Here is a 13,346-nt window from a genome sequence, read left to right on the forward strand (position 1 = left end):
CAAATTGTTGTACATTTCTTTCTGCTCCATTTTTTTCTGTGCTTTAAAAACATTTTACAACCTATGTATTACCTTGTTATTAAAGTGTCTATTTTAGTGTCTTCATCGTGGCTCATCTAATAGATATATGACTATTTCCTGGACATTGGGAGACTGAGTGCCTGGGGTTTTACTTCTGTAGGCATTGATAGACGTGCTTCTACAGACTTGTGTGTGTCTCAGATTGCTACCTAGGATAAATACTAAGAGACCAAAGGGTAGATGTGTTTGACATTTTGGGATTCACGTTGGCAAACCGACACACTCTTACTCAAAATGGTGAGAGTTGAAAAACAGTGTGTCACTTTATTTTCCATTTCTTTTCTTTGAATGCTAATGACGGTGGCCCTTTTCTCCCTCATTATCGTCCATTTGTATTTATCCTATTGTGAAGTATCTGTTCATTATATACTGAAGATAGTCTTACATGCAGGAAATATTTTAATTGACTTATGAGTCCTTAATTTTATTAATTTGGACTTGTGTATAATTTTTTCTCTTGATTTATTTCCTTCTTTTTTTAAAGGGTGAGGAAAAGCCCTCCCTTCCTTCCTTCCTCCCTCCCTCCCGTCCTTCCTTCTTTCCTTCCTTCCTTCCTTCCTTCCTTCCTTCCTTCCTTCCTTTCTTTCTTCCTTCCTTCCTTCCTTGGTTATCAAAGAAATATTCACCTTTAGTCAGGCTGTACACCTTTAATTTCAGCATTCAGGAGGCAGAGGCAGAGGCAGGAGCATCTCTGTGAGTTCGAGGCCAGCCTGGTCTACAGAATGAGTTCCATGTCAGCAAGGGCTACACAGAGAAACCCTGTCTCAAACAAAACAAAACAAGAAAGTTCACCTTTATCTTCACTATTTAATCTCAGGATATTGAGTTGACTACTGCTGGTTCTTCATGTTTACTCACAATAATTTTAACATTTACTGTTAGATTTAATGTTAAAAAACAGATTATCTGTGATCAATATTCTAAAATAAGTTGATCAATCTATGAAACTAACTTACAAAGTTGATACTCAATTTTCAAACCAAATCAAATATTAAAAAACAAATGAAAATATCCATCTCATAATTTGTACTCTATCTTTAATTCTTATTCTACATAGGAGTCAGTGACTGATGCCTTCGAGACTGACAGCTTTTCATCAAGTGCTGAACTCGTTTCAGGTAAGACTAACAGGTAACAGCTTTTCATCCTCCCTTCAAACATGGCCACTCGTTTGTATCTCTTGACTTCTCATCTCAGTGGAAGAGATGTCTTTCCCCTAGTCCAACATGAATCCTTCTGACTGGATTCTAGGCCTCATTCTCACTGTCTCCATGCACACACCAGCAAATGTGACGTGATAGTTGTGACATTACAAAAGATAATGGCTTGAATGTAATTAATTACGCTTAGCTAGAAATATGAGGAAGTGCTTCCATGCAAGGATGGTGTCTGAACTGAGATCACAAGGGGAGTAGAAATCAGCTCTGCAGAAAGAGAGTGGAGAGAAGTCCATGCAGAGGAAACAGCAGGTACAATGATCTCGCTGGTACCCAGAGCTGGAGGAGACATGGTAGGGCATATTGCTGGACATTAGGACCAGAACAAGTAAGCCTAGGACAGAGCAGGGACAGCTTACCTGTGCAGGAATCACTCTTCTGCAACTCATGGATGCATCATGCCTTGAGGAGTGGACCTCCCAGTGTGGAACCAAGCTTTGGCCCTAGTGGGCCTAGGATGATATGGAAATGCAGTGGTGCCTCTTGATTCTGAGGTGAGAGGATCTAAGAAAATCTGAGGTGATACTTCATGAACCCCTTCGAAAATCATCAGACTGGAAACGGGGGGTGTATGCTTTCACCACACTGGGGGTATAGTTGTAGTCACCACATAACTTGTTAGATTCGTTTTAATCAATGGTGGTTGCTTTCAAAGAAGAGGGCACTGCTGGTTTTTAAATACTTGGATTTGGAGAAAATATGCTGGTGTAGATGAAGATGGCTGTCCTAGTTAGGATTACTGTTGCCATGATGAAACACCATGACCAAAGCAAGTTGGGGGTGGGGTGGGTAAAGGTTTATGTGGTTTACAGTTACACATCACTGTTCAGCATTGAAGGAAGTCAGGACAGGAATTAAGGCAAGCCCCTGGAGACAGGACTGAAAGCAGAGGCCATGGAAGGGTGCTGCTTACTGGCTTACTCCCCATGGCTTGCTCAGCCTGCTTTCTTATAGGACCCAGGACCACGAGCCCAGGAATGGCCCCACCAACAATGGGCTGGGCCCTTCTCTATCTATCAGTAATTAAGAAAATGCCTTACAGGTTTGCCTACAGCCCGATCTCATGGGGGCATTTTTTTTTCAATTGAGGCTCCCTTTCCTCTAATGAGTTTAGCTTGCGTCAGGTTGACATAAAACTAAGCACCCCAGTGACAATGCCTACACAATGCATAATACGTATTCAAGTAACTACTGAAGAGAGCATCTTCTTTGCTTTTTCAGTTAGTATCGCCATCTAATGAAAATTTCCCTGGTGACACTTGGTTACTGACAAAATTAATTAGCAGCATTAAAAGGAAGGGCCCACGTTTTCTTCTGATGAGATCCTGAATGTTGACAGTGATCATGAGATAGACTCTAAATGCACCTTCAGCACTGGACTCATTCATTTTTTTCAAAGATTTATTTATTTATATGAGTACACTGCAGCTGTTTTCAGACACCTACTAGAAGAAGGCATCGGATTCCATTGCAGATGGTTGTGAACCACCATGTGGTTGCTGGGAATTGAACTCAGGACCTCTGGAAGAGCAGCCAGTGCTCTTACCCACTGAGCCATCCTTCCAGCCCATTCATTCTTTAGACAGGAATTTTATTGACTCCACAAAAACCCTGACTTATAGATGACTTCTTCCCTTGAGTGACCAGACTTTAGGTCTTTCATAATATGATCCCTTCTACAAGAAAGCTCACAGAGGCCAGACCAAAATCTATGTTGACATTAAGTACCAACATCTAGGAATATAAAGACTTGAAAGTATCTGGGTCCACTGAGAAAACACTTTAGTAAGTCCTGATGTTCGGTGTTTTCATTGTGATTTTCTTGGCATGTCTTATGAGTGTGTGTGACATTGGCCAGTGGAAGTTCATCAATAAATGGTACGTCCTGATAATTATCAATGATACAGCACTAACTGGAACCATATAAACATGGAAATTAGGGGCTGGGGAGATGGCTCAGTCAGCATGGGGACCTGATTTCAGATCCACATCATCTGCAAAAACTCGTGTCCTAATGTACACGCCTGTAACACTAGTGTTCCAAACAAGGGGAGACAGGTGGATCCTGGCCCACACTGGCCAACCATTCTAGTCAAGCAATAAGCTCTGGTTTCAGTGAGAGGCTGATTTAAACAAGGAGTTTACCTGAAAGTAACCTCTGGACTTAAACTCGTGCACAGATTCATACACCCACACAGACAACTTTTAAAAGGAAATTAAAGCGGACGATCTCACAAATTATAATCTGTGAAAAATTTTGCCTGAGACACCTATATTCTTCATTTTAGATGGAGTCTAGTATTTCCTCAACGTCATCTTCTGTCCCTGATCTTCTTTCTTATGCTTGATCATCTGTTGATGGTGCCCTCTACTGCGGTTTTAATTTAATGAATGAACTCTTCAATAGCCAACATTTCTGGGTTTAATTTGTGTTTTCAGAATTTCAGTTTCTTTGCTGAGATTCTCTTCTGTGTTCCCGAGTTCCCCACTCACTTTCTTTTCCAGGCCCTTGACTTGTGTGATCTCCTTGCTTCATTTATCTACTCATTTGAAAACTCTTCGAAATTGTTAAACATTTTAGAAATTAGGCTCTTGAGTTGCTTAGCATTCTTCCTGGTTCACAAGCTTTGCTGTCAGTTACTGAAGAGTTGTGAGCTTTCGAAGGTGCTGTGTCTGCTTGTTAAGGTTGTGTGTGCTTCTGTGTTGCTGTGTATCTGATGCAATGGATGAGTCTTTCCAGTGGGTCTTCCCCCATACTCATTGTTCAACCCTGTGGATCTTCTTCATGGGTGTCCTTTTCTTGGGTTTACGATTCCCCACTATCATTGAGGCAAGGAGCAGACAACTATAACAGAGAATGATTTAACAAACCAAATATTAAACTTCAATAAAAAGCAATTGAATACTTTGTCTACATCCTCACTAAGGAGCTAGGAAACTGATCAAATAAGCAAGTGATTTGAAGATTATTGTTAAAAATAGTAATAATTGTAAGTACAAAGAAGCCAGGCATGGTGGATTTAACCCACCACCTTTAATCCTAGCACTTAGGAGGCAGAGGCAGGAACATCAGGCCAGTCTAGTCTACACAGTGAGTTCCAGGACAGCCAGGGCTGCATAGATCCTGTCTCAAAGTTAAAAAAAAGAAAAGTAAAGAGGGAATGGGCAAAGGGGGGGGGGCTAGGAATGAGGACGAAATGACCTTTGCATTTGAATATTATTGAGCACAGAACACAGGCTGCTTTTCACCAGTGTCCTACAGTCTTTGCCTAAGTATACCTGTGTCCTCACGTTTGTGTCTAGATCAGCTCCCTGTGTTCATATGGTTCTCAGGGTAGTGGCATGTGTGTGGGGGTGGGGTGTAAATATTTTTACAAGCAGTTATCAGCTCTCTTAGCTCCCTGCCAGCCCCCTCCCCAACTGTTCCTCATTCAGTTTCCCACCAGTCTGCTTAAATAGTCCTTCTCCCAGTCTTCCCAGTACTAGCAACTCCAAACTATACCATCTGCTCTAGACTATCTGCTCTGCTCAGCTCCTCCTGGCTCAACTGTCTCCTAACAATATCTTCTGCATCAACTGCCTTCCCTTCTCACTCTGCTAGCCCACCCCCATCTTATACTGTTCCAGTCCAACACTGAAGGTCATAGGGCCACACAGTTCTGACAGCTAAGAATTCTTAAAGGGCCATTTGACTAGTGACTAGGGATCCTTTAAAGGGCCAGGCACACAAGATAAATCGTACTACCTTTCTCCCCATTTGTTTTAGCTACTAATGATACAGTTTTGAAGCTGCTCTGAGCGTTCCCTGTAGCCATGCTGCTGTTGTGATTTTGCTTCTCCACTCTTTTCAGTGTCTCCTCCAGGGTTCTCAGGTATCTGATGTGAGCTTTCTGTTGATCTCTCAGGGGCACGTCCACAACTGAGATAAGAACCTAACAATAGTGCTTCTCTTTCCTGTAACTTGGGTTCTGCTTCCTGAAACTTTTGTACTCCTGGACTGTCTTATCTTCTAGCGCCTTGTGTTCTAGAGTTCCTCGTGGAAGTCTCTTAATATCTGCCCCCAGTTCTGTGAACCTTTGGCTTGCAGCCCAAACTTGGGTTTGCTATACTCAGCATCATCTGTCCTACAGCCCTGCTCACAGCTCTGTTAGTGCTCTGCATTGTAGATAGCCTTGCATTGCAGGAAACCAAAGTCCTGCTTACGGGCCCATCAGTGCTTAGGTTGTAAGTGTTCCTCCTCAGATGGAAAGGTGTCCTGGGGCTTGGGAACCACACAGCTCTGAGAGGAAGCCTCTTCAGTAGAGGTGTTGCAGCTCCCAGGGGAGGAGTCTCAGTCCTGCTCCTTCTTTGCTTCTTCCAATGGCAGAGTCACAACAGGCAGTTGAGGTCCATTGGAGGAAGGATTCAGGAGGAAGAGGGTCAAATCTATTCCAGAAGCAGACAGCTGGGAATTGAACAAAAAGGGACAGGGCTTATATAGGTTTTCTTAGGGGATGGAGGCAGAGCATTTCAGGGTAGAGATTTCCAGAGTGGGGATTTGTGAGATTTCAAGTCCCGACCTTCCCAAACTCAGGGATTGGCGGGTTTTCCTGCTCAGGGATCAGTGGCTTTTTTCACCCCCTTTTCCCTGCCTCAGGCCAGTGGGTTAGGATGGGAAGTCCTTCCTGCCCACATGTGGCTTTGACTGAAGCTCCATCTCAGTGGATGTTGGAGAGGTGGTGCTGCCATCATGGACAACTATGGTAGTATCTCACAGTGACCACAGGCTGAGGCAGGAAAGAAGGTGTTGCCACTGTGGATGGGTCCTCATAATGGCAGAAGGTTGAGGCTCTCTCTTTTGACAGGTGCCACCATTTTGACAGCTCCAGCAGTGGCATCTTATGGCAACTATAGACAGTGGCAGGAAGGAGGGGCTGGCTGGCATTTGAATGGCTCTTGCTACAGACTGCTCAGGCACTATATAGGGACATTTCTTGTCTAGGCTTTTTTAGCTCACAGAGGAAGTCAGTGGCAAGCCAGGCTCTCTTCTTTATGCTTTTGGGTCAGTGGCCAAGGTTTTCAGAAGACTTCTCTTGCTCAACTCTGAATTTTATTAATTTTGATAGTATCCATAGAATTTTATTTCCTGTGGAAATATAAGCAAATCTGTGTCCCCAACACAAAACATTCACTGACTTCCATTCTGATGTTACCACATCCTTATAGTATATAGGTTGGTTTAATTCCACAGTTTTCTATAGCACAGGGTTTCTCAGCTGCTGTTATTCCTTTTTCTTTAATGTTCAGAAAATTTAAAAATAACACTAGACTATCCCCAGGGGTGTTTATTCTTTCTTTTTGTTTTATAAGCATTTCCTTTAAGATGAGATTAGATCTCTTTCTACAACTGCTTGTTCTGTAGGATTGTGTAGTAAACATGTAATGTGCAAAGAATCCCTTTATCATACTGGAGACGCGTGGGGGCGATGTAATTATCCTAGAAGGAGAATGAGTTGAGGGCAAATGACCAAAACACAATCACATAGTATCTTGCATATTCTTTCTACTAAAGTTAACTCTTTCTCTGCTTTCTTCGTTAGCTGTCTTGGACTGTCTAAGTCTGCATCTCCTTGCAACAATTGAGACAAATTACATAACTCTTGAGTAGTTAATCTAGTGATGGGCCATAGCCAGTTAATAGCTCTCATTAATTTTTGAAAATCATTAAGAGTTCACAACTGAACTGATCTGAACCTTCTGTAGTTGAATTTTGTTGTTGTTGTTGTTGTTGTCTTACCTTCTAACCTGAATAGTGCATAGAATCTTTGCATTTTTTCAGAAGCAATTTGCAAACCCCAACAAGGCAAAATTCTTTTTGTTTCACCAAACATTTTCTTTGAAATATCTGCATTAGAATCAGCCAACAGAATACCATGCACATAATGGTAAATAGTAGACTGAGGAAATTGCCTATGAGTTATTTCTAGTGGTTGTTGTGCAAAATATTGACATGAAGATTTTTTTTAAACTTTCCTTGTGGAAGAACTTTCAACTAACACCTTTTTACAGGTTGATCATTATTGTTAGTCGTCACTATAAAAGCTAATTTTTCCTCATCCTCCTCTTGCAAGGAAATAGTAAAAAAGCAGTTTTGGTTTTTTTTTTTTTTTTTTTTTTTGGTTCTTTTTTTCGGAGCTGGGGACCAACCCAGGGCCTTGCGCTTCCTAGGTAAGCGCTCTACCACTGAGCTAAATCCCCAGCCCCAAAAAAGCAGTTTTTAAAATCAATTATTGCCATAGGCCATGCCTAGGCAATAAAGAAGGTAAAGGAATTCCAGGCTGTGATGAACCCATTGGCTGGATTACTCTATTTACTGCTCTCAATCTGGTATCATTCTCCGTTTCTAAAATTCCTTTTTTTTATGACAAATACAGGGAAATTCCATGGGCTGGTAGACTCTTCTATAAGTTGAACTTCCAGTCCCTCTTGTACATGCTGCTCAAGTGCCTGTAATTTTCTTTTTGGTTAAGGGTCACTGAACTACTCACACAGTCTTGTTAGTCAACCATTTTAAGGTTAGGAACATTGGTATAATTTCAGCAGTGCCCTCCTCCCATAAATTCAGGAACTCAATCCCTGTTGTGTCTGTCCTGTGTCTTGGACAACTTGCACAGACTGTGGTCGTTCTGAATGACATTTCTCAATCAATGCCTTCCCCAGAAGCATCTTCCATCCCATCCATATTTTAGGGATTGCCTCTGGTATGGGGGGGAATTAATCTGAGTTCATCACTGCTGTATTAAGTCTAAGGCCTTAACTTTCATATTTGACCTTCTTGCCCCACACATTTAACCCACTGCACACTTTATCTGAGACAACTTTCCAATTCCAAGAAACTGTATATAAACCTTTTTAAGTGTTCATTCTGGATGCTAAGATTTTTGTGAAATGATGGTTACATCAGCCCCTGTATCTATCAAACCTATTACAATGCCATTCAATTTAAAGGCAAATTTAATTTTGGCCTCTGGTCATTAGCAACTGTTTGCCAGAACACACGCTTTCTAATACTTCCAAACCCATCTCTACTGGAACAGCTTTGCCTTTGATAAAGGGAAAGAGTAACAGCTAAGCAATCCTGTCACCGGCATTAAGTTGCATCTCTCTTTTTACATATGCCACTTGTAATTTCTCCTTTGAGATCTTCATCTATAATTCCTGGAATCACAATGAACCCTTGGGAAGTCAAATCGCTTCTTCCCAAGACCATTCCTACTGTCCTGGAGGGCAAAGGACCATAAACTCCAGTAATCATGTTATACCATTGAATCTTGGGCGATAGTGTAAGATGTTTATCTATGGCCAAGTCTAGAGCAGGACTGCCTGCGGTAGCACACATTAGGTCTGCAGTACTTAGTTAAGGTTTTCCTGCCTGCTCGTTGTTTCCTGGCTGAGAAGAGACAAATTGGCTCATACTTTTTCTGTAGGGCTGTGAGCTAGCCCCTCCCATGCCCATTTTATTTCCCAATGGCAAGAAACTGCCCTGGATATCTGTCTTGGACCTATACTCATTGGTCTAATGGCTACTCCTGCCACATTGCCTGCACATTCCTGGAAGCCTAGGCCTTCTTTCTGGTTTATATTTATACTTACTGCCCTTAGAGATGCCTCGTTCACAATTTCATTGCAAATGACGGTATTTCCTACAATTAAAATACTAGGCATTTTGAGATCTGAGGTCTCTTTGTAAATGATATCTTCCACAGTTAAAACACAATGCATTTAGAAATCTAAAACCTTTAGCTATGGCTTGCCCAGTTATCCTTGCATTATACCCACTAGAACCAATAATGGTCATCTCCCTGATCCAGTCTTCTTCCATATGTGCTACCTCTTCCATTGGTTAGGTCCTTTAATGACCATTTTGCATTCCATGTTTGTATTTTCAAATGTCTTAATTAGCACTTGTCTCGAATCAGGTGTGTGTGTGTGTGAATAGCAATAAATTCATCTGTTGTTCCTGGGAGAGCAGTTTGAGTTTTTCTAAGGTTTAGCCTTCTCAGTAGCCTCAGTCCAGGTAAAGATGTCTGTCTGAGCCCTTTAACAGCTCTGATTCCCACACAATGTGTGACTCTTCCATTTATACTGTTGGTTTTGCATTCTCTTCCCTAGATCTCTTTTATACTTTTTATTTTAAGCAAGTGTCTCACTAAGTTGCCCAGGCTGACTTTAAGTTGACTCTATAGACCAGGTAGGTTTCCCTGCCTCAGCCTTCTAAGCTGCTATGAGTAGTCCATGGAGCTTATACCAATGTGCCTACCTTAGAGTTAGTTTCATAGAGTATGGTATAAATGTTATGGTTTTTTTTTTTTTTTTTTTTTTCGGAGCTGGGGACCGAACCCAGGGCTTTGCGCTTGCTAGGCAAGCACTCTACCACTGAGCTAAATCCCCAACCCCTAAATGTTATGTTTTTATAAATTATTTTACATGTATGTGTGTATATGTATATGTACTACATGTGTGCCTAGTGCCCAAGGAGGGTAGAGGAAAGTCTCAGACTCCCTGGAAATAGAGCTACAGACATTTGTAAGTTGCTATACAGCTGCTAAGACCCAAATCCAGGTTCTCTGCAAGAAAAACAAGTGTTCTTAACTGCCGAGCCATCTCTTCAGCTCAGTTTTGGTTTTGTTCTCTTTGGGGTTTTATTTTGGGGAATGAAGGGAATTTGTTGTGATAGGGATTGAACTCAGGGGTTTATACAAACTAGGCAAGTGTTTTACCACAAAGTCACACACCCAAACTTTGTTTTGGTTTTACATATGCATATGGAGTGATTCTAATGCAATTTGTCTAAAAGACAATCCTTTCTTTATTACATCACTTACATGTCTTCATAAAAATCAGTTGTGCACATACTTATGAGACTATTTCTGGGATGTCTGTTCAGTCTTCTGTTCGTGTTCTTCATTCTGTGTTAATTTAGTCTGTCTCTGCTTTTTAGATGGAATAGCTGGACTCATCCTTTTTTCTTCTTAGCTAATGAATTGCATATATGTAAAATCGAATTTTTGAGCTAGATTACAGCTGAAATCAATAAGGAGTGGGCCATAAAAGTAAAATGTAGGGGCTGGGGATTTAGCTCAGTGGTAGAGCACTTGCCTAGAAAGCGCAAGGCCCTGGGTTCGATCCCCAGCTCTGAGAAAAAGAAAAAAGAAAAAAAGAAAAAAAAAGTAAAATGTAAGGAAGCCATCAGGAAGGGTTTTATTATGTTTATTGATCAAAGCATTCAACTAAGATCCAAATCAAAATTATTGATACTATTATGACTTTGTAATCATGTGTGAAATCAGTGTTACATTCTTGATACATATTTGCATGTACATTTACACAGGTGTGTATTATTGGGATTTCAGTTCTGCTCTCTATTCATGTCAACCGTTTTGTTTCACTTGGCTTCACAGGACCAAGCATGCAGGATGATGTTTCCAGTTGTCTCCCGAGTTGTTCAAACGCAGAGTCATATACAAAGAACACCGAAGACAGTGGGAGTAGCTTCCCATCACCAGAACTGTTCAGAGGGGCAGACTGTTTGGGTGAGAATATAATTCCCTCCTTCGGTGGCTCTACTGTGAAACTGTCGCTTTGTCTATAAATTCTTCAGTGAGTACCTTTGCACACAGGGAAGGTGTGTTTGTTCTCTAAACATATATGCTGTCTCGGGCCACTTCTATTTGTTTTCTTTTACTTTATGTAATTTTCCTACTTTTCAGTATATGACAGGTAAGTAGACCATGTTCATGCTGAATTTTCTTCACAGTTAGTTACATTTATTATTTATTATAGATGGAGCCTTTGGTTGATAACAGAAGACAGCATAGGCTTTTCTCTACAACTTTCTACAACAACAGAAAGTTGTTTCTTTAAAAAAAAACTAACTCATAAAGACACACATGTACACACATTGGCAAGAAGAAAGCATGAACTGTAAGCCAGACACAAAAACACAAGTATTGTATGTTTTCTCTCATACACTGCAATGAAACAGAAAAATGACTTGAAAGGAGAAGGGAAGAATCTAGGGCATGGGAAGCCTAGTGGAGGAGGGAGAGAGGGAAGGACAAATAAGGTAGAAGGCTGGGAAGCGTGAGATGGCACCACAACACTTAAAAGTGTTGTTATAAGTTGTACACATGTACACACATGCACATACTCACGTGTGTGCACACATGCACACTCGTGTGTACATACATGCATACATGCACACATACATGCACACATACATGCACACAGGTACACAGACATTGATGTAATTTTTAAATGGCAGATATGGTAAATGTTCCCTTTTACTTAGAGGGAGCCTCTTTCTTGGTATATAGCTCGGGCAAGCCTTAAACTGAACTTGAGTCCTCCGTCTCAACATTCCAAGTGCTGGGATTATGGATTAGATGACTTTAGGACCTGCTAAAAGCAGGGTGCTGTGACGTTTTGATTTGTTGATCTGAATGACTCATTTCACTGTGCTGGTTTTCTGTCCTTTGGCTTTGGATGAACCGTGTAGATTTCTTTGGGCAATGGTGTCACTGAACAGACATAAAAAAGGTATCAGTGAACAGACATAAGAAAGCTATCAGTGAACAGACATAAGAAAGCTATCAGTGAACAGACATAAGAAAGCTATCAGTGAACAGACATAAGAAAGCTATCAGTGAACAGACATAAGAAAGGTATCAGTGAACAGACATAATGGTATCAGTGAACAGACATAATGGTATCAGTGAACAGACATAAGAAAGGCCTAGAGGGTTTGAGGATTTAGCTCAGTGGTAGAACGCTTGCCTAGGAAGCGCAAGGCCCTGGGTTCGGTCCCCAGCTCCGAAAAAAGAACCAAAAAAAAAAAAAAAAAAAAAAGAAAGGCCTAGAAACGTTCTTAATTGGTTTGGACTTGCCAAGGAAAAAACTTAGATTTCCACTGAGTTCAAGAACATGACAAAGTGTCCCCTGTCTTCACTCCTGTTCAGTATATTGCTTGAAGTCTTAGCTAGAGAAGTAAGACAAGAAAGGAAGATATTCAGCCTATGATTAGGGAAGGAAGAAATCTAATTATTCAGATGATATTATTGCATAGGTTAAAAAACCCTAAAGATTCTACTAGAAAATTCTTAGAGCTGATAAACATTTTCGGTAAAGTAGCAGGATATAAAATTAACATTAATACACCCTAATAACCTCTCTCTGTACCAAAGACAAACATATTCAGAAAGAAACCTGGGAAGCAATCCCATGAATAATATCCCTCCTCAAAATAAAATGCCTTACAATAAATCTAACCAAGAAAGGGAAAGAACTTTATGATGAAAATGTCCAAACACTGAAAAAGGAAGACCCCAGAAGGAAAGACCTCGCATGCCTGTGACCTGGAAGAATTAATATTGTAAAAATGTTCAACCTGTCAGAAGCAGTATGAAGATTCAGTGCAACGCTAATCAAAATTTGAGTTCCATTCTTCCCAGACATAAAAACCACAATTGTGTGTTTGTTTGTGGGCACGTGTGTGTGTAAACTGATTTCCTCAGCCACTCTCCACTTTATCTTTTGAGACAGGGTATCTCACTGAACCTGGAGCTGCCTTTAATCATAGCACTCAGGAGACAGAGGCAAGCAGATCTTTGTGAATTTGGGGCCAGCCTGGTCTACATAGTAAGTTTCAGGACAGCCAGGGCTACACTGAGAGACCACATGTCAAAAACAAAAATATAGAAATTCAGTGTATTTAAACCATTCAAAATCTCTTTGAAAAATTCAGAGTTTCTCTAAAATATCAACACACTTTAAGGTATCCAAAGTTACTCTAAAATTTCAAAGTCTCTCTAAACTTGTAAGTCCTAACGGTGGGCTTCTATAAAATAAGTTACATACTTCCTTACTCTGAGAGAGAAGAATCAGGGTACAGTCAAAATAAAATTAAAGCGAAGTCAAAGTTCAGTAGTGAAAAACATTAAGTACTTGATAACCAGACTACTCATAATCCTCTGAGCTCCAAAGGACCTACAAAACACACACAGTATGTCG

The 13,346-nt window shown here is 40.8% G+C and overlaps 1 protein-coding gene across 2 annotated transcripts in view; it reads left to right on the forward strand.

The window, feature by feature from the left end:
- Meikin (meiotic kinetochore factor) overlaps window positions 1-13,346 on the forward strand; it is a 48,678-nt gene that overhangs the window by 1,835 nt on the left and 33,497 nt on the right. For both annotated transcript variants that reach the window (NM_001430249.1, NM_001430250.1), the window contains 2 exon segments: window positions 1,139-1,199; window positions 10,739-10,870. In NM_001430249.1, coding sequence (NP_001417178.1) covers window positions 1,139-1,199; window positions 10,739-10,870 — 193 coding nt within the window.

Source organism: Rattus norvegicus, chromosome 10, assembly GCF_021556685.1.
Source record: "Rattus norvegicus strain SHRSP/BbbUtx chromosome 10, alternate assembly SHRSP_T2T, whole genome shotgun sequence".
Lineage (NCBI taxonomy): Eukaryota > Metazoa > Chordata > Mammalia > Rodentia > Muridae > Rattus > Rattus norvegicus.